At 37.5% G+C, this 13,731-nt stretch overlaps 1 protein-coding gene across 1 annotated transcript in view; it reads right to left on the reverse strand.

Annotated features, from left to right (window-relative positions):
- DOP1A (DOP1 leucine zipper like protein A) overlaps positions 1 to 13,731 on the reverse strand; it is a 112,903-nt gene that overhangs the window by 4,781 nt on the left and 94,391 nt on the right. The window contains exons 26-37 of the mRNA XM_047101322.1: positions 11,624 to 11,690; positions 11,310 to 11,454; positions 11,054 to 11,133; positions 9,876 to 9,985; positions 9,471 to 9,620; positions 9,269 to 9,330; positions 7,545 to 7,697; positions 6,299 to 6,435; positions 5,354 to 5,409; positions 4,339 to 4,503; positions 1,551 to 1,680; positions 619 to 678 (exon numbers count right to left, since the gene is read on the reverse strand). Of these exons, the coding sequence (XP_046957278.1) occupies positions 619 to 678; positions 1,551 to 1,680; positions 4,339 to 4,503; positions 5,354 to 5,409; positions 6,299 to 6,435; positions 7,545 to 7,697; positions 9,269 to 9,330; positions 9,471 to 9,620; positions 9,876 to 9,985; positions 11,054 to 11,133; positions 11,310 to 11,454; positions 11,624 to 11,690 (1,315 nt within the window). The remainder of the gene's footprint in view (positions 1 to 618; positions 679 to 1,550; positions 1,681 to 4,338; positions 4,504 to 5,353; positions 5,410 to 6,298; positions 6,436 to 7,544; positions 7,698 to 9,268; positions 9,331 to 9,470; positions 9,621 to 9,875; positions 9,986 to 11,053; positions 11,134 to 11,309; positions 11,455 to 11,623; positions 11,691 to 13,731) is intronic.

Genomic DNA, 13,731 nt, shown 5'->3' on the forward strand with positions numbered 1-13,731 from the left:
TCAATAGTGATTAAAGGATAAGCAGAGATGAATTTACCCTGAAGGAAAATGCATAATATCCTTGAGAGAGAACTAAAGTAACCTTTTGTTTATATTCCTGCCAAGATGTACATTTTTTAAATTTTTAAAATGTTTTATTTTCGAGAGAGAGCATGAGCAGGGGAGGGCAGAGAGAGATGACGACACAGAATCAGAAGCAGGCTCCAGACATTGAGTGTGTCTGCACAGAGCCCGATGCAGGGCTCGAACCCATGAACCGTGAGGTCATGACATGAGCTGAAGTCAGATGCCTAACCAGCTGAGCCTCCCAGGTGCCCCAAGAGGTACCTTTAAGAGAGGGGCTTTTACTAAGCTTGTGACCAATAAAGAGCGCACCTGTTTTGGTGTTCTGCTCCTCTTCATCACAACTATACCACCTCCTCAAAAATAAAAGCCAGACATGTTCCCATAAAAACGATTTCTCCTTTAACTTCACCAGTCTACACTTGAAGACAGACTTCCTTCCTGTTTACCTCTCTTGTACTTGTTGAAATCCACACCTGGGTTTGTGTCTCAATATTTGGTCCAGATGTGGCAACTTTTGCTGCCACATCACAAGCATCAAAAAGCCACCCTCACCTGATGCTTGGCCATCTCCAATCCCTCCAAAATCACTGTCTTAAAGTCCTCCTCCTTGTCCTGTGGAAGGAAAGAGGAGAACTCATAGCCTTTGTTCCAATGAAAAGTATGTTTGGCCATGAAGACCTTGTTTAAAGTGTGGAAAATGCTTTCTAATCAAAATTGTTATCTTATTCTGTGGGACACATTTTAGGCAAAAGGCTGTCTTGTTTATCCCATAGATACAGAGAGGAGTCTTACAAAAATTGTCATTACTAATGAGATGCAGGGATGACAAAGTGCATGTGCCTGGGGTCATAATCATCACACAGCTTCTGGGTTTGTCGTCATGATTAGTTTTTCAAACCCCTATGATATTAAAGGGAAAAGTACCTAAACTCTGGACCCAACTTTCATGTCTGCCCTTTTACTTCCTTAAAGATTTAATTTTAAATCAAGTTCCTCAGATCCTTCAAGCGCAACCTCCTCTTTAATCCTCCAGTTCTCTATGGCCAGAAAAAAAAGTAATTAACCTCGAAGCTAAACTCCTTCTCTATTCCATTTGTATAGTTTGTGCAGTGTGGTTTAGTTTAGGGGCTGCTGCCTGATTAGGGGACCCCAGAAGACTGGAAAATTTCTGAGCACTCAAAGCACATACTGCAAATTAAGACTCCAAAATACCTGGGTCATCCCCACACTGTACATTTTGTAACAAAAATAGTTTTTTTTAATTTTGTGATGCTTTATTTTTTTGTAAGTAATCTCTACATTCAACATGGGGCTTGAACTCAACAACCCTGAGATCAAGAGTCGGACCAAACTCCTTATTATTTTCTTGGGTGAAGATCTCTAATTAGCCTGAGGCATACCGAAAGATACAAAATACATAATACATGATATAAATACATTTTACCAATTCTGTCTTCTTACACTTAAAAAGAAGAATGCGGTACCTTTGCCCTTTTCCGAAGAAGTTTCGCTAGTCGAACTACATAAGGTTTAAATTCTCGTTGATGTATGCCCTGCCTTCGGACTTCCAAACCCGAATCATCGGAGGCTTCTGGGATAAAGGCCCATCGGTACCTATGTACAGAAGAATGGTATCGACACTGGTAAGACAAGATGTGCCATTTGAGACCAGGCCACGTTAAGTGTAGTGGAAAGAACGTGACCCACTGCCTCAACAGATTCCAGTGCCAGCTGTGCCAGGTGCAGCCCCGTCACGTAGGACAGGACTCTCAACCTGACCGACCCTTTTCTTCACCAGCAAATAAAGACACTATTAACCATCTCCTAGAGTTGTAAAGAATAAATGCATATGCAAAGTCTCATCATTGTTCTTCATGAGCACAAAGCCAGTAACTTAAATGATTCCATCCTCATTTGTTAATTGGCAAAATCCCCACCGTATACTTGGCCAGATGCCCTCCACACAGTAAGGGGGCAAAGAAATGAAAAAAAACATTAAGTAGGACTTCTTTCTCATGACCCTTGTATTTTTGTCTTTAATAAATAAAATTAGTATCTGACTATGGGAAAATTTTGAACAGTATAAAAGGACATACCAAAGAACGGTAGTGTCTCCCTCCCACCACAGGGTCCATCAACATAGCCAGTTTCTTGTGTTGGCATCCAGAATTCATGAATAGAGCACACATGCACAGAGCCAACCTCCTCTTCAGTAAACTTAAAAAACCACGACTGCTGCTTGTGATGATTTAATTAGATTTAATTGTGCTGATTTAGATAACATGTAAAACCCCACTTTCTTTAATAACTACACAGTACTCCAGTGTTGGAATGTACTGACTTAACCAGCCTCCTAGATCGTCTCATTACAAGTAGCACCTCGATGGATACACTTACAATACTGACTTTTTGCGTATCTGACTGTACAGTGGTAGGATAAAAACTTGTAATAGCAGGATTATTGGCTTAAAGAAAATGTGCATTTTGAATTTTGGTAACCACAACTCTGGAGAACTGGACACCTCCAACTGGAGTAAGAATGCTTCTATTAAGGTTAAAAAGTAATACACTTTTAGATCGTTACCATTATGATCACTATTTATAATTGGAAGTTCTCTTAGGAGTAATGGCTTTTCCACCATTTATAGGCCCTTTTCTGTGAACTCTTTATTCTCTCACTGACCCATTTTCCTGCTGGGTTACTGATTTGTACATATTAAGCAAGTTAGACTTTTGTCATAAACACCGTAAATATCTTTCCCCAACTTTCTACTTTTTCCACTTCATGGTATTTTTTTTTGTCACACAGAGACTTAACATTTTTTTGCGGTTAAATTATCAAAGATCTTTAACTTCTGAAATATATATCATGTTTAGAAAGATACTAATCTTTCAAGATTAAATTCTCCAGGTCATCATCTACTACTTTATAGATTTTTTTAAAAATAGTAGTTTTTTAAAAATTATAGTTCTACAGCCTTTTCCATCCTTTTTTTTAGTAACTCTGTCCTAACAGGATGAACTAATTTTGGTTCTGATCATGGAAGCTAACAAGTCAATACGATGAACATACTACTTAATGGTTCTTCCTAGAGCACTGGAGACTAGCTTCTATCACTTTTTTGATGATAAGCATCCCAATTAATTCTGGCCACTTTGCTACAGTTCTGCGTGGGATTCCTTCCTGAATTTCTTCTTTATCAAGAAGTAGGTGTATATGGTTTCCAAATGGAGAAAAAAAAGGAACTGGACTTAATCTAAAAAGAATTTCTAGTTCTTACCGTTAAATTTAATGAAAAGTAAACTTGTGAAACAGCAATTTTGGGGGATTTAAGCATGTCCAATATAGAAAACAGATTCTGATGTCTTACTCTTTATCCTATTAATACTCCATTCCAGAAGAATAATACGTTATATATAAATACATATTTGATCATATGGATAAATTCTTAAGTTAGCTATGTTTGATTAATCTTACACAGTTTGCCTATTTAAAAATTTAAATATGAAAAACCATAAATCAGCATTTTTGAACAAAGGCACTTATGAGAATTTATTTCTATTCAGTTTCTCCCTATTCCCCTCTGTTCTCAGTTCCCTATCATCTGAAATAAAAACCTTGATTCCAGTCTTGCCCATCTCTAGTCTTCTGTCCAAACTGCAGCCAAGGTAGTTTCTAAATGCAAGCCTGATAACATCACTGCATTCCTTAGTATGATTCAGTGTCCCTAGGTGAAAGTCCAAATTATCTAATACAGTTTACAAGGCCTTACATAATTCAGCCCCTTTCCAGCCTCTTCTCACAATATTCTGCTCCGGCAATATCGATCTCAGCATTTCAGACAAGCCAGGTCCATTCTAACCTCCCAGACTCCACATGTGCCTCCCCACTCACCACCTCAATATAAATCTGTCCTCACGGCTTAAAGCTAGGTGGGGGTCTTTGCTCTGTGACCTCAACAGTTCCTGCATGTCAGCTAACAGAACACCCATCATGTGTTCAACTGTACAATGAACTGGAAGCTAGTGAGCCATGTATCCCACTGTCTCACATATGGTAGGTATTCAACTTATTAAACTAAATGCTCTAATTTATCCACAGCAACCATTTACTTCCAATAACTGTGTTGAGCCCCCCACCACGTTAGTAAAAATTAATAACATTTCACTTATACAAAAAAAAAAAAACATTTAAGTTAGTCTTAAATGTCAGTGACCAAAGCAAACATACTTTCAAAAATATCCATTTAATATCCTTGCTTTTATACTTACATCTGAAACTGAGGAAGATTTTCGGAGGGCAACGCCAGAGCCAAATCCAAAAATTTGCAAGCAGATAGATAGAGGTTTAACCATCGCTGGCTGTTATATGAAGTAGAAAAGCCATTACCTCCTGTGTAGGTTGTCTCCAGACCAGCCACAGAGGGGCCTGAAGTCCTGTAAGCAGGAGGCAGTGTGTCAGCAGCTGAACCCATTTCCTAATAATTTCCAAGGTGCCAGCTAGTATTTTCCTTCTGCTAAGTTTACCAGTAACTGCTGAGCAAGGTCACAACTAAATTAATTTCGCTGTCTTCAAATAAAAAGTTCAGTTTTACTCTTTAAATTTTGAGAATGTAAAAATAGCACAGAAACTTGTGTTACACTCAAGAAATGTAAAAATATTAGCTGTGAAACCCAGAGACCTCCCTACTACTTGAGTCTGTGAAAATTGCGGGGGGGGGGTCTTTCTATAAAAATAAAGTTATTAGGACAGGGGAACCTTTAAATAAACCTGGCATTGAAGAATAATATATATCCAAGACACATGGTGTTACAGGAAACTTTTCAATTTACACAAAGTAGTACAAAAATTCCTACATAAAAAATTATAGTCATATTAATAAACTGCCTTTACTAAAAAGAATACACTTACAGTACATTGAGATCATTCTGGAAGATTGGGACACATGGATACCTTAGTTACAGCTTACCTGCCATGAAAGGTTTTGCTGCATGTTTCATGGATAAGATCTGACCTACCAAAACCAACATGGCTCATGTAACTAAGACATAATTGCTTCAAACTAAATTTGTCTAGAGGACAAAGGCCCTGGGTGTTGACAGTCTACTATGATTAAGGAATAAATGAAGCTATGTTATTTCCAAATATAATTGATTATGTAGTAACAGACTAATATATAAAGTATTCATATAAAACTATATACTCTCCAAGTTGTAAAGTAACATTCTGGATGATTTTAGGATAATGGACACTGACAAGAAAATATGGAAATATATTACATATTACCGTGAAATATCTTCATCAGCAGTGAGTTCCTGCTCCATCAGTAAAAATACCTGTACCTGAAGACCGTGAAATTCATGTTAAATGTTTAAACTTAATATTTAATTTTTCTTCCAATCTATCTTTAGACTGTTTTCATTAATCCAAAAATAAATTTTAGGATACAATCAAATTAAATTATACTGAGTTTGTGGAAGTTAAACTGCAAATCAAGCACACAGCCTTCCTAATAACCTGACAGAGCTGGGGGATGAAGCCATGCCTTTTTTTATTTGTCAAGGATGGAACAGAGTTACAGTTATTAAAAAAAATATATTAAAGCCAATTTCTTTGTGAGATTATAAATGCTTGGGTTTTCAGAGTTACAGGTTCACTTCTCTTCCTTTACTCATGTTCCTTTATCCCCAGGTCCCCAAATGATTTAGATGAGGAAGATGGTAAGACCTGGAGAGAACGGATTGGTATAGTGGGATTGAGGAAGGTTTTACTGTTTGGGAGATAACAAAATCTTTGTGAAAGTCTCTCTCAAGGAAGCTTAACTAGGGTAAGTGCTACACTTCAAGAGTGAGGACATGCCTTATGTCAGTCCACTGGAATCCAACTAAACCAGCTCTCAGCACCCCAGAGGTTCTGCTATAGGCTGGAACCAGGCTGGAAGCCATGATAGAGTTACCCATTTGGTGTACAAGAGAATAAATGAAACCAGATCAGATTAAGTAATGATTCACAAGGAGCTAATATTGGGAATGTTAACATATTTGGAAGCTTAAGCTGTATGGAGATGGACTCTGACTTGTTTTACCCTTTTCAACTGTAAAAACTATCAGTAACAAGCTTAACTAGAGTTCAGTTCTCTTCCAAGATTAGTTTATATCCAGTAAGCATGCTGATGCTAATCCCATTGTTTTACAGTTTGGATTTATGACCTGATGATTAGAATTAACTCACAAGTTCTGTAATCATGGTAGGCCAGAGTGAGGTAAGATGTTGTGGAGACATTCTTAAAAGTAATACTCTGAAAAACAGGAACACTTGAGAGTGAAGAGTTGGCACCTGGGGCAAACGGAGACTCTCAACCAATCTCTCTGAAAGAAATGCAGTGTATTTTCAGTAGGTTAATAATTAAAATCATCTTCATGTGAACTTTTCCATATAAGCTAGCCTACTACTTCTCAAACTTTCTGGTGGACTAATGAAAAAAAAAATTCCCCATAAAACATAATAAAAATGAATTGCTAGAAAAAAATCTAAAGAAGATATAAAAAACAAATGCCATTTTCTTATTGTTAGATGTGACAGGTTCTGTCAAATTGCTATAAAAGTTTAAAATGCTTACTCTAAATTTCTGTACTTATCACGGATGGGATAACAGACTGGTACTAGTCCATGGACCACACTTTGAGTAGCAGTGATCTGGTCAACTTAAAAAAAAAAAAAGAATCACAAGACAAATAGTGTGTATGTTGTATATCTGACATTAGGTATAAAGGCTAAGGAAAGGAGTCACTTCTCTTCCTAGAGAAATGATCTCACTAAAGAGATGACAACTGTCATTCCCAGCCCAGTCCCCGGGCAGTTGAAGCTGGTGGCTGCATCAGCACAATGACTCAGTATGAACAATTCTGCCCCAGAACCGGGAAGCTATCTGGTGGCGGAGCGATGACGAGTGCACTGGTACCCTTCAGGACACACAGGGCCACTAAACCCATTTGGTAAAGGTTGTCAAAAACCTTATACAACTCCCCCCCCCGCCCCCCACAAACTACAGATCTCCAAATGTTACTTCTAGCCCCCAATTCCTGGCTCTGCCTATATTTTAGTCCTCCTTGAAACTATAGAACCCCTTATCCACAGTAAAAAAAAAAAAAAAAAAAAAAAAAACACCACTAACCTGCCTGCAGCAAAATAGTCATATGCCTCAACCTTAAACACGAATTCTTAGGAAACTAGAACCAAACAATAAAATAGAGACCATATTTAGGCAAGTCCTACAACTCACTGTTTGATTTCTTTTTACATGCTGATGATGCTAATTTTTGTGTCAGAACAAAATTCTAATTCTACAGTGTTTTCCATCTACTTACACTTGGTATATTTTACCCTAACTTAACAGTTTAAGGAAAAGTATTTACTAAAGAACAACAACAATAAAGAACACAGTTTGGAAGACAGAGAAAACTTTTACATGATTTACCTTGTATATCTGGAAGATATTTCTGGTACTGGTCAATTTCACTGCTAAAAATAGCAAATGCTAATCTTTTGAGAAGCATGGCTCTTTGCTCTAGCTCCACATCACGGTTTGCAAAGAGATTAAGTGAACTGCTCTGAGCCACAGCTACACGAGCTGAAAAAAAGAATGTACGTGCAGTCATTTGAAAAAAGATTATTCTATTATTTGTTTGTAAAAATGGCTAGACACCTTATGGCTTCCAAGAGTGGGAGGAGCTTAGGGTAGAGGATTCATGGCTCCTCTCTGGGGTAGAAGGGCTGGCAAACAGACCCAGCATGTACAAGCCAGAAGACCAAAGGATAGGAATTGTGAATGTGGAAAGAGAGGAAAATTTAGAAAATCCAGAACACCAGCAATGCCATTTTATAACACCCTTTAATATTCCATGCCATCTTCCTAATTCCTCATTGCTTTAAAAATAATTTCTGGCCTGGCCCACCTAGCTCTCCATTCTTAAGTCTTGTCACTCACTTCCAGCTCACTCTTCTGTAGCCACACTGTGTTCTTGCTGTTCCCCACAGAAGATCTTTGTAATTTTTGTTCCCTATGCGTGGAACACTTTGTCCCTAGACCTTCCCAAGGTTGGCTTCTTTAGTTTCAACTGTGAGCTCTTCAGGTGTTACTTAAAATCTATCATCACCCTACCTACTTCACAACTGAAGTAATCTTTTTTTTTTTAAAGTTCATTTATCTATTTTGAGAGAGAAAGGAGGAGACAGAGAATCTCAAGCACACTCCAAGGTGGGGCTCAAATTCATGAACTGTGAGATCATGACCAGAGCCAAAATCAAGAGTTGGATGCTTAACCGACTGAGCCACCCAGGCACTCCTACTCCCTGAAATAATCTTATTTATTTGGTTAAGGTTAGCATAATGGCCTGCCCCATGTTTGTCTTTTAATAAATATTTGTTGAACAGATGAATTTGTTAAAATTCATTACCTTAAAACAACTCTGTGATCATCAGAGGAGAGACAATATGCTGCCCCTTTTACAGACAGGGAAACAACAGCTTGTGCTTACACAAAATCATACAGACTCATCCAGCTTTACTGCTATTTAAGGTCATTAGTTTAGGAACTTTAAACTTAAAAAACAAAACAAAACTGGGGCATCTGCCTGGCTCAGTTGGAAGAGCATACGACTCTTGATCTCAGTTGTGAGTGCAAGCTCCACGTTGGGTGTAGAGATTAAAATATAATTAAAAAAAAAAAAACAAGAAAACACTTTTTTCAGATGAAATACTACAGGAATCCTAATATATAAAACCAATCAAGACAGTAGAAACAGAGTGGAGAGTGATTCTAATCTTCTTGGTCCTTCCCTTTCTTCCTTCAGAAGAGATAAACAGAGCCCCCGGATTTAGAGTAACATGTCTGATAGGTTGAATCCAATTGCCAGCCTTTCATTCATTTAATAATTACTTATTGAGTGCTTACTATGTGCCAGGTTCCATGCTGTTTGCTGTGCAAAATATTTAGAGACAAATTAGACATGGCCAAATAGCTCTACTTATTATTTATCACCATGCTGTCCTCTTTAAACTTTAACATTCCATCCCTATAGGATATACGTACAACTTGACAAAGAGCTAATTCTGAAGTTTCTAGAGAAGGACAAGGCAAACAATAAGAATGGGTCCTGATAAGGACATACATTACTTAGGTTTCATCCCATAATACTCACTCATCAAGTCTCTAAATGTTGTTTTATCATGTGTCATCAGATTGTCCATTATTGCTCTCCAACTGAAAGAAACAAGGATTATGATATGTAATTAGGATTTTCCTGTTGTTACCGGGAAAAAAAACCAGTGTTCTACTTTGCAGGACAGTGGTTGATTTCAGCAAGATGCATCGTCACACTGAATAAAAGCAAGACGACTTACTGATTAACACAAGAGGCGTCCATCTGAAAGAAACTGGGATCCATAAAGAGGTCAAAGGCTTCTTTTTTCCAAGCTCTCCGTGTGTACTGATACCCACTAAGACTACTAAGCAGCTGGACGCAGGCTCGGTAACTAGGAGCATTATGTGCACTAGGAGGAAGGAGGACCAGAACCACTTTAACCTATGTGTTATAACTTGAACCACCATGTTATTCATAAGTACTCACATTCCCCTAAAACAATATGAAACAGAAGGCACCATAGCAGAAATAATGTGTTTTTTTTAATCATTACAATTCAAGGCAAAAATAATGCCATTTTGTGGTAATTCCAAAAATGGCATTAAAGGAACACAATTTGTTTCTAACAGGCTTTGAATTACAAAAGCTACTTTAGTAACAGTACCTGTGATTTCGGAGGTAGGGTACAACATAATGCATAATATTTACAAGTAAAGGAATAACCCGTTCCTTCTCATCACTATAGAAAACCATATCCAAAAGATGAGCCAAAACCTAAAAAACATAAGAAGTGAAATGGAGTATAATCTAACAGCTGCAAGTGACAGCATTCAGACATGGGTTTCAGTCTGTAAGAATACCTAGAATACCTTAAAATTTGAAAAATCTGAAATCAGATCTAAGTCATTTAAAAAACTTTAATGTTTACTTAGTTTTGAGAGAGAGAGAGAAAGCATGAGTGGGGGATGTGCAGAGAGAGAGAGGTGACAGAGCATATGAAGCAGCCTCGACAGCAGAGAGCCTGATGCAGGGCTCAAAATCACTCATCGTGAAATCATGACCTTAGGTGAAAGTCAGACCTTCTCAACCAACTGAGCCACCCAGGCACCCCCTCACTAATCCATTTTAAATGAATGGTTTCTGCAACTTTTAAAAATTTTTCTGTCCATTACAAATATAGGATATAAGTACGAGCAAATTTTGCTATTTTCAACTGTGAGAGGGAAGTACAGAACCTTCTAATAGAAGGTTCTAAGAGAGGTCAAGAACCTTCTAATGTGACAGTGACTAAAGAGTGAATCAAAGACTAGACACTCTATTCTCTTTCTCTGATTCAGTTAAAAGAGAGCTTAGAAATAAACTGAACTGTTTAAGTCCCAGCTCTATCAATTACCAGCTATTTAGCCTTAGTCATATTGTTCTAATCTTTGGGAGGCATGGTATCCACATCTGAAAAGGGAAATAAAAATGACCTACAAGGCTATATAGCAGGGTATAAAAAAAGAGCATGTCAGAGGATGAATCTAAAAATCTTTGGTAAAATATTTCATCATGGCAAGCATCATTATACCACCTTCTGATTATACTGTCATACAAAAGCACTTTTCTTTTTAAAAATCATGCTTAAAAAAACAGTGCCTGGGGAGGGAAACAATATCTAAAGTTATCACTAATATTTAACAAACTGGTCCAAATACAAAGTCACAACTTTATTTATTATAGTGATCTCTAGAAGGGCAAAATGGTTTTTCAAATTAAAAACTCCTCTGTAAGGATTACTTGCTAATCTTGAATTTTGACATTGTTTACTTGAAAGTTCATGTGAAAAAACTTGATATTTACCTCAGAAAGTAATGTCAGTGCATGGACACTATATACAGAAGGAGTTATGTTTGAGGTTTCCATTGCAGGTGATAACATATCTAAATAAGAGAAAAGACAGGTAAAGTAAAGATACAGTTAGGTCTTTTCCCACTGAAGAAAGCTACCTGCTAACATGAGGAAAAGGATGATTTTCTAGTGCTTACAGTGCTAGTTGCAATGATTTCTTAGTAAACAGGTGCCTATAAACATAAACCTCAATCTTTGAGATCAATACCTTCAACATCAGATTCCAAATTGGTCCCATCCACCATTATTTTGGGAGAAGGCTTAACTTCAAGATTTCGTCGCAGCCATGTTGTCTGTTCTAAAGAAGAACCAGCAATGGCACCAATTGCATCCACTATTTTATGAGTCACATCCTAAAGAAACAAGGAAAAACCACTCTACGTATATGTGCGTATACACATACCCAAATACACGTGCTCGTGCAACTTCGTAGATGGATCTTACCTGACCTTATCCTTTTACAGTTAAAGGCAGTGAGAGATGCAGAGTTTTGGCAACAGCTCTCAATTCAGAATGCCTTACCTGAAGGTCTCTTTGGTCTTTCTTATTTTCCAAAGTAGGGTTTTTCATAATGAACTCATTCAGAACCCTAAAAGGGCAGAAGAGAAAAACGAACAGGAAACATCAGTGAAAGGAAATGATGCAATCTGATTTCTCACAGTGACCAAGTGGCTCTGTAGCCTCAACTTCTATTTTATGTGTTTAATGAATGTATATATGAATATCCTATGACTTTAAAAGGAATAAACATATGCAGGAAAACACATGTACAAAGATGTTCATAACAACATTATTTGTAAAAGCACCAAAGTGGAAAGAACCCAAAAGTCCAGCAAGAGAAGAAATCGTAGCATATTCTTACAATGAAATACGGAACAGCAATGGAACTCAATAAATTACAGCTACATGAAATTACATGGAGGAATCTTATACACATATGTTGTGTGAAAGAAGCAGACACAGAATAAAATATTTACATACAGTTTTTAAAAAAGGGCAAAATTTATCTGTGGTATTAGAAGTCCAAATAATGGTTATCTTTGGGGAGAGGGAAAGGACAGTAATTGGGAGGGGACCTGAAGAGACATATGGTGTTTTATTTCTTAATTTAGTCTTGTGATTATATAATTGATATGTTCACTCTGTAATAACTTGTGGAGTTGTATACTAATTATTTGCATATTTTCCTGTTTACATTTTATATATTAAACAACAACAACAAAAAAACCCCAAAACTCAAACCCCACCAATCAAATGGTTTCTTATCCTGTGTGTCTATATATAATAGATTAAAAATACTTTATAAATGAAAAAAAAAATCAACTTTTTTTATTTGCTAAACTTCCACTCAATATTTACTCTGACTTAAGATAAATTATATGCATGATCATTTCCAAACTAAATGTGAAATGATACTAAAAAGCAATCTTCATATCAATTTCTATTTTGTAATTAGGAATTTTTAGAGGATCAGTGGAATGGTTGGTATTAAACAAACACACAATCAAATTTAAAAAGGGAATTAAGTGTCTAGTCTAACTGACAGTGTCCAACTTTTTGCTTAAATAATCAGAGTATATACCCCGGAGAAGGAGGTAGGATCTTTATTTTCTGAGAAATGAGAAAGGAAGAAAAGGCAGGTGAAGAAACAGTAAAATCCTGTAGGGAAGCTACAAGTCACAATAAATAGCTTTAATTTTTTTTTTCAACGTTTATTTATTTTTTTGGGACAGAGAGAGACAGAGCATGAACGGGGGAGGGGCAGAGAGAGAGGGAGACACAGAATCGGAAACAGGCTCCAGGCTCCGAGCCATCAGCCCAGAGCCTGACGCGGGGCTCGAACTCCCGGACCGCGAGATCGTGACCTGGCTGAAGTTGGACGCTTAACCGACTGCGCCACCCAGGCGCCCCATAAATAGCTTTAATTTTTGATGAAATTAGGCAGCAGGGTTATTTGCTGATAACTCAAAGAACTATACATATATTTCCTCTTTGAGCCTTAAGACAACTCAGGTAGGTAGGCCAGGCACCACTATCTTTGCTTGACAGATGGGAAAACAGCCTTAGAGAGGTTTACTGAGGTACCCAAGATCACAGAGATGAGAGCTGGAACTAGAAATAAGAAGAATCAGAAATCTTCATGAGTATGTAGTTTGATTTCTAGTATTTACATTTCTCTCTCATCACTAAAACTCATACACACTAGTTATATTAACCTTTGATCCAGGAAGGGCAGACATTGAGCCCACTGCTCTTTTCATTACATCTCCATTGTCTAAAACTCCTTCGGCTTTTTGATTTAGATAACTTTCAAAATAGATAGTATGAGGGTCTGGGGATCATCATAATCCCTGAAATTCTTGAGCAGGGTCTGTGACTCACTTTGGTTGGGCTGGGCCCTCCATGTTACTCAACTACCATAGGCTGACCGGCTCTCCACCACGGTTCCTCCACCTCCTGGCAGAAGACTACATTCCCACATTTACCAGAAAACTTGAGGCCATCTCACTGAAGAATTCTCACCTTCTCTCTTCTTCACTTGAAACTCTTCTAGACCACTAGATGCCAAAACAGAATTACTAGTTTCCATAAGGACACGGAGGGCAAAAGTGAAGTCTGTGTATACAGAT

This window comes from Lynx rufus, unplaced genomic scaffold (assembly GCF_022079265.1).
Source record: "Lynx rufus isolate CCGP_SWC_20201006 ecotype Redwood Valley unplaced genomic scaffold, mLynRuf1.p SCAF_6, whole genome shotgun sequence".
NCBI classification, from domain to species: domain Eukaryota; kingdom Metazoa; phylum Chordata; class Mammalia; order Carnivora; family Felidae; genus Lynx; species Lynx rufus.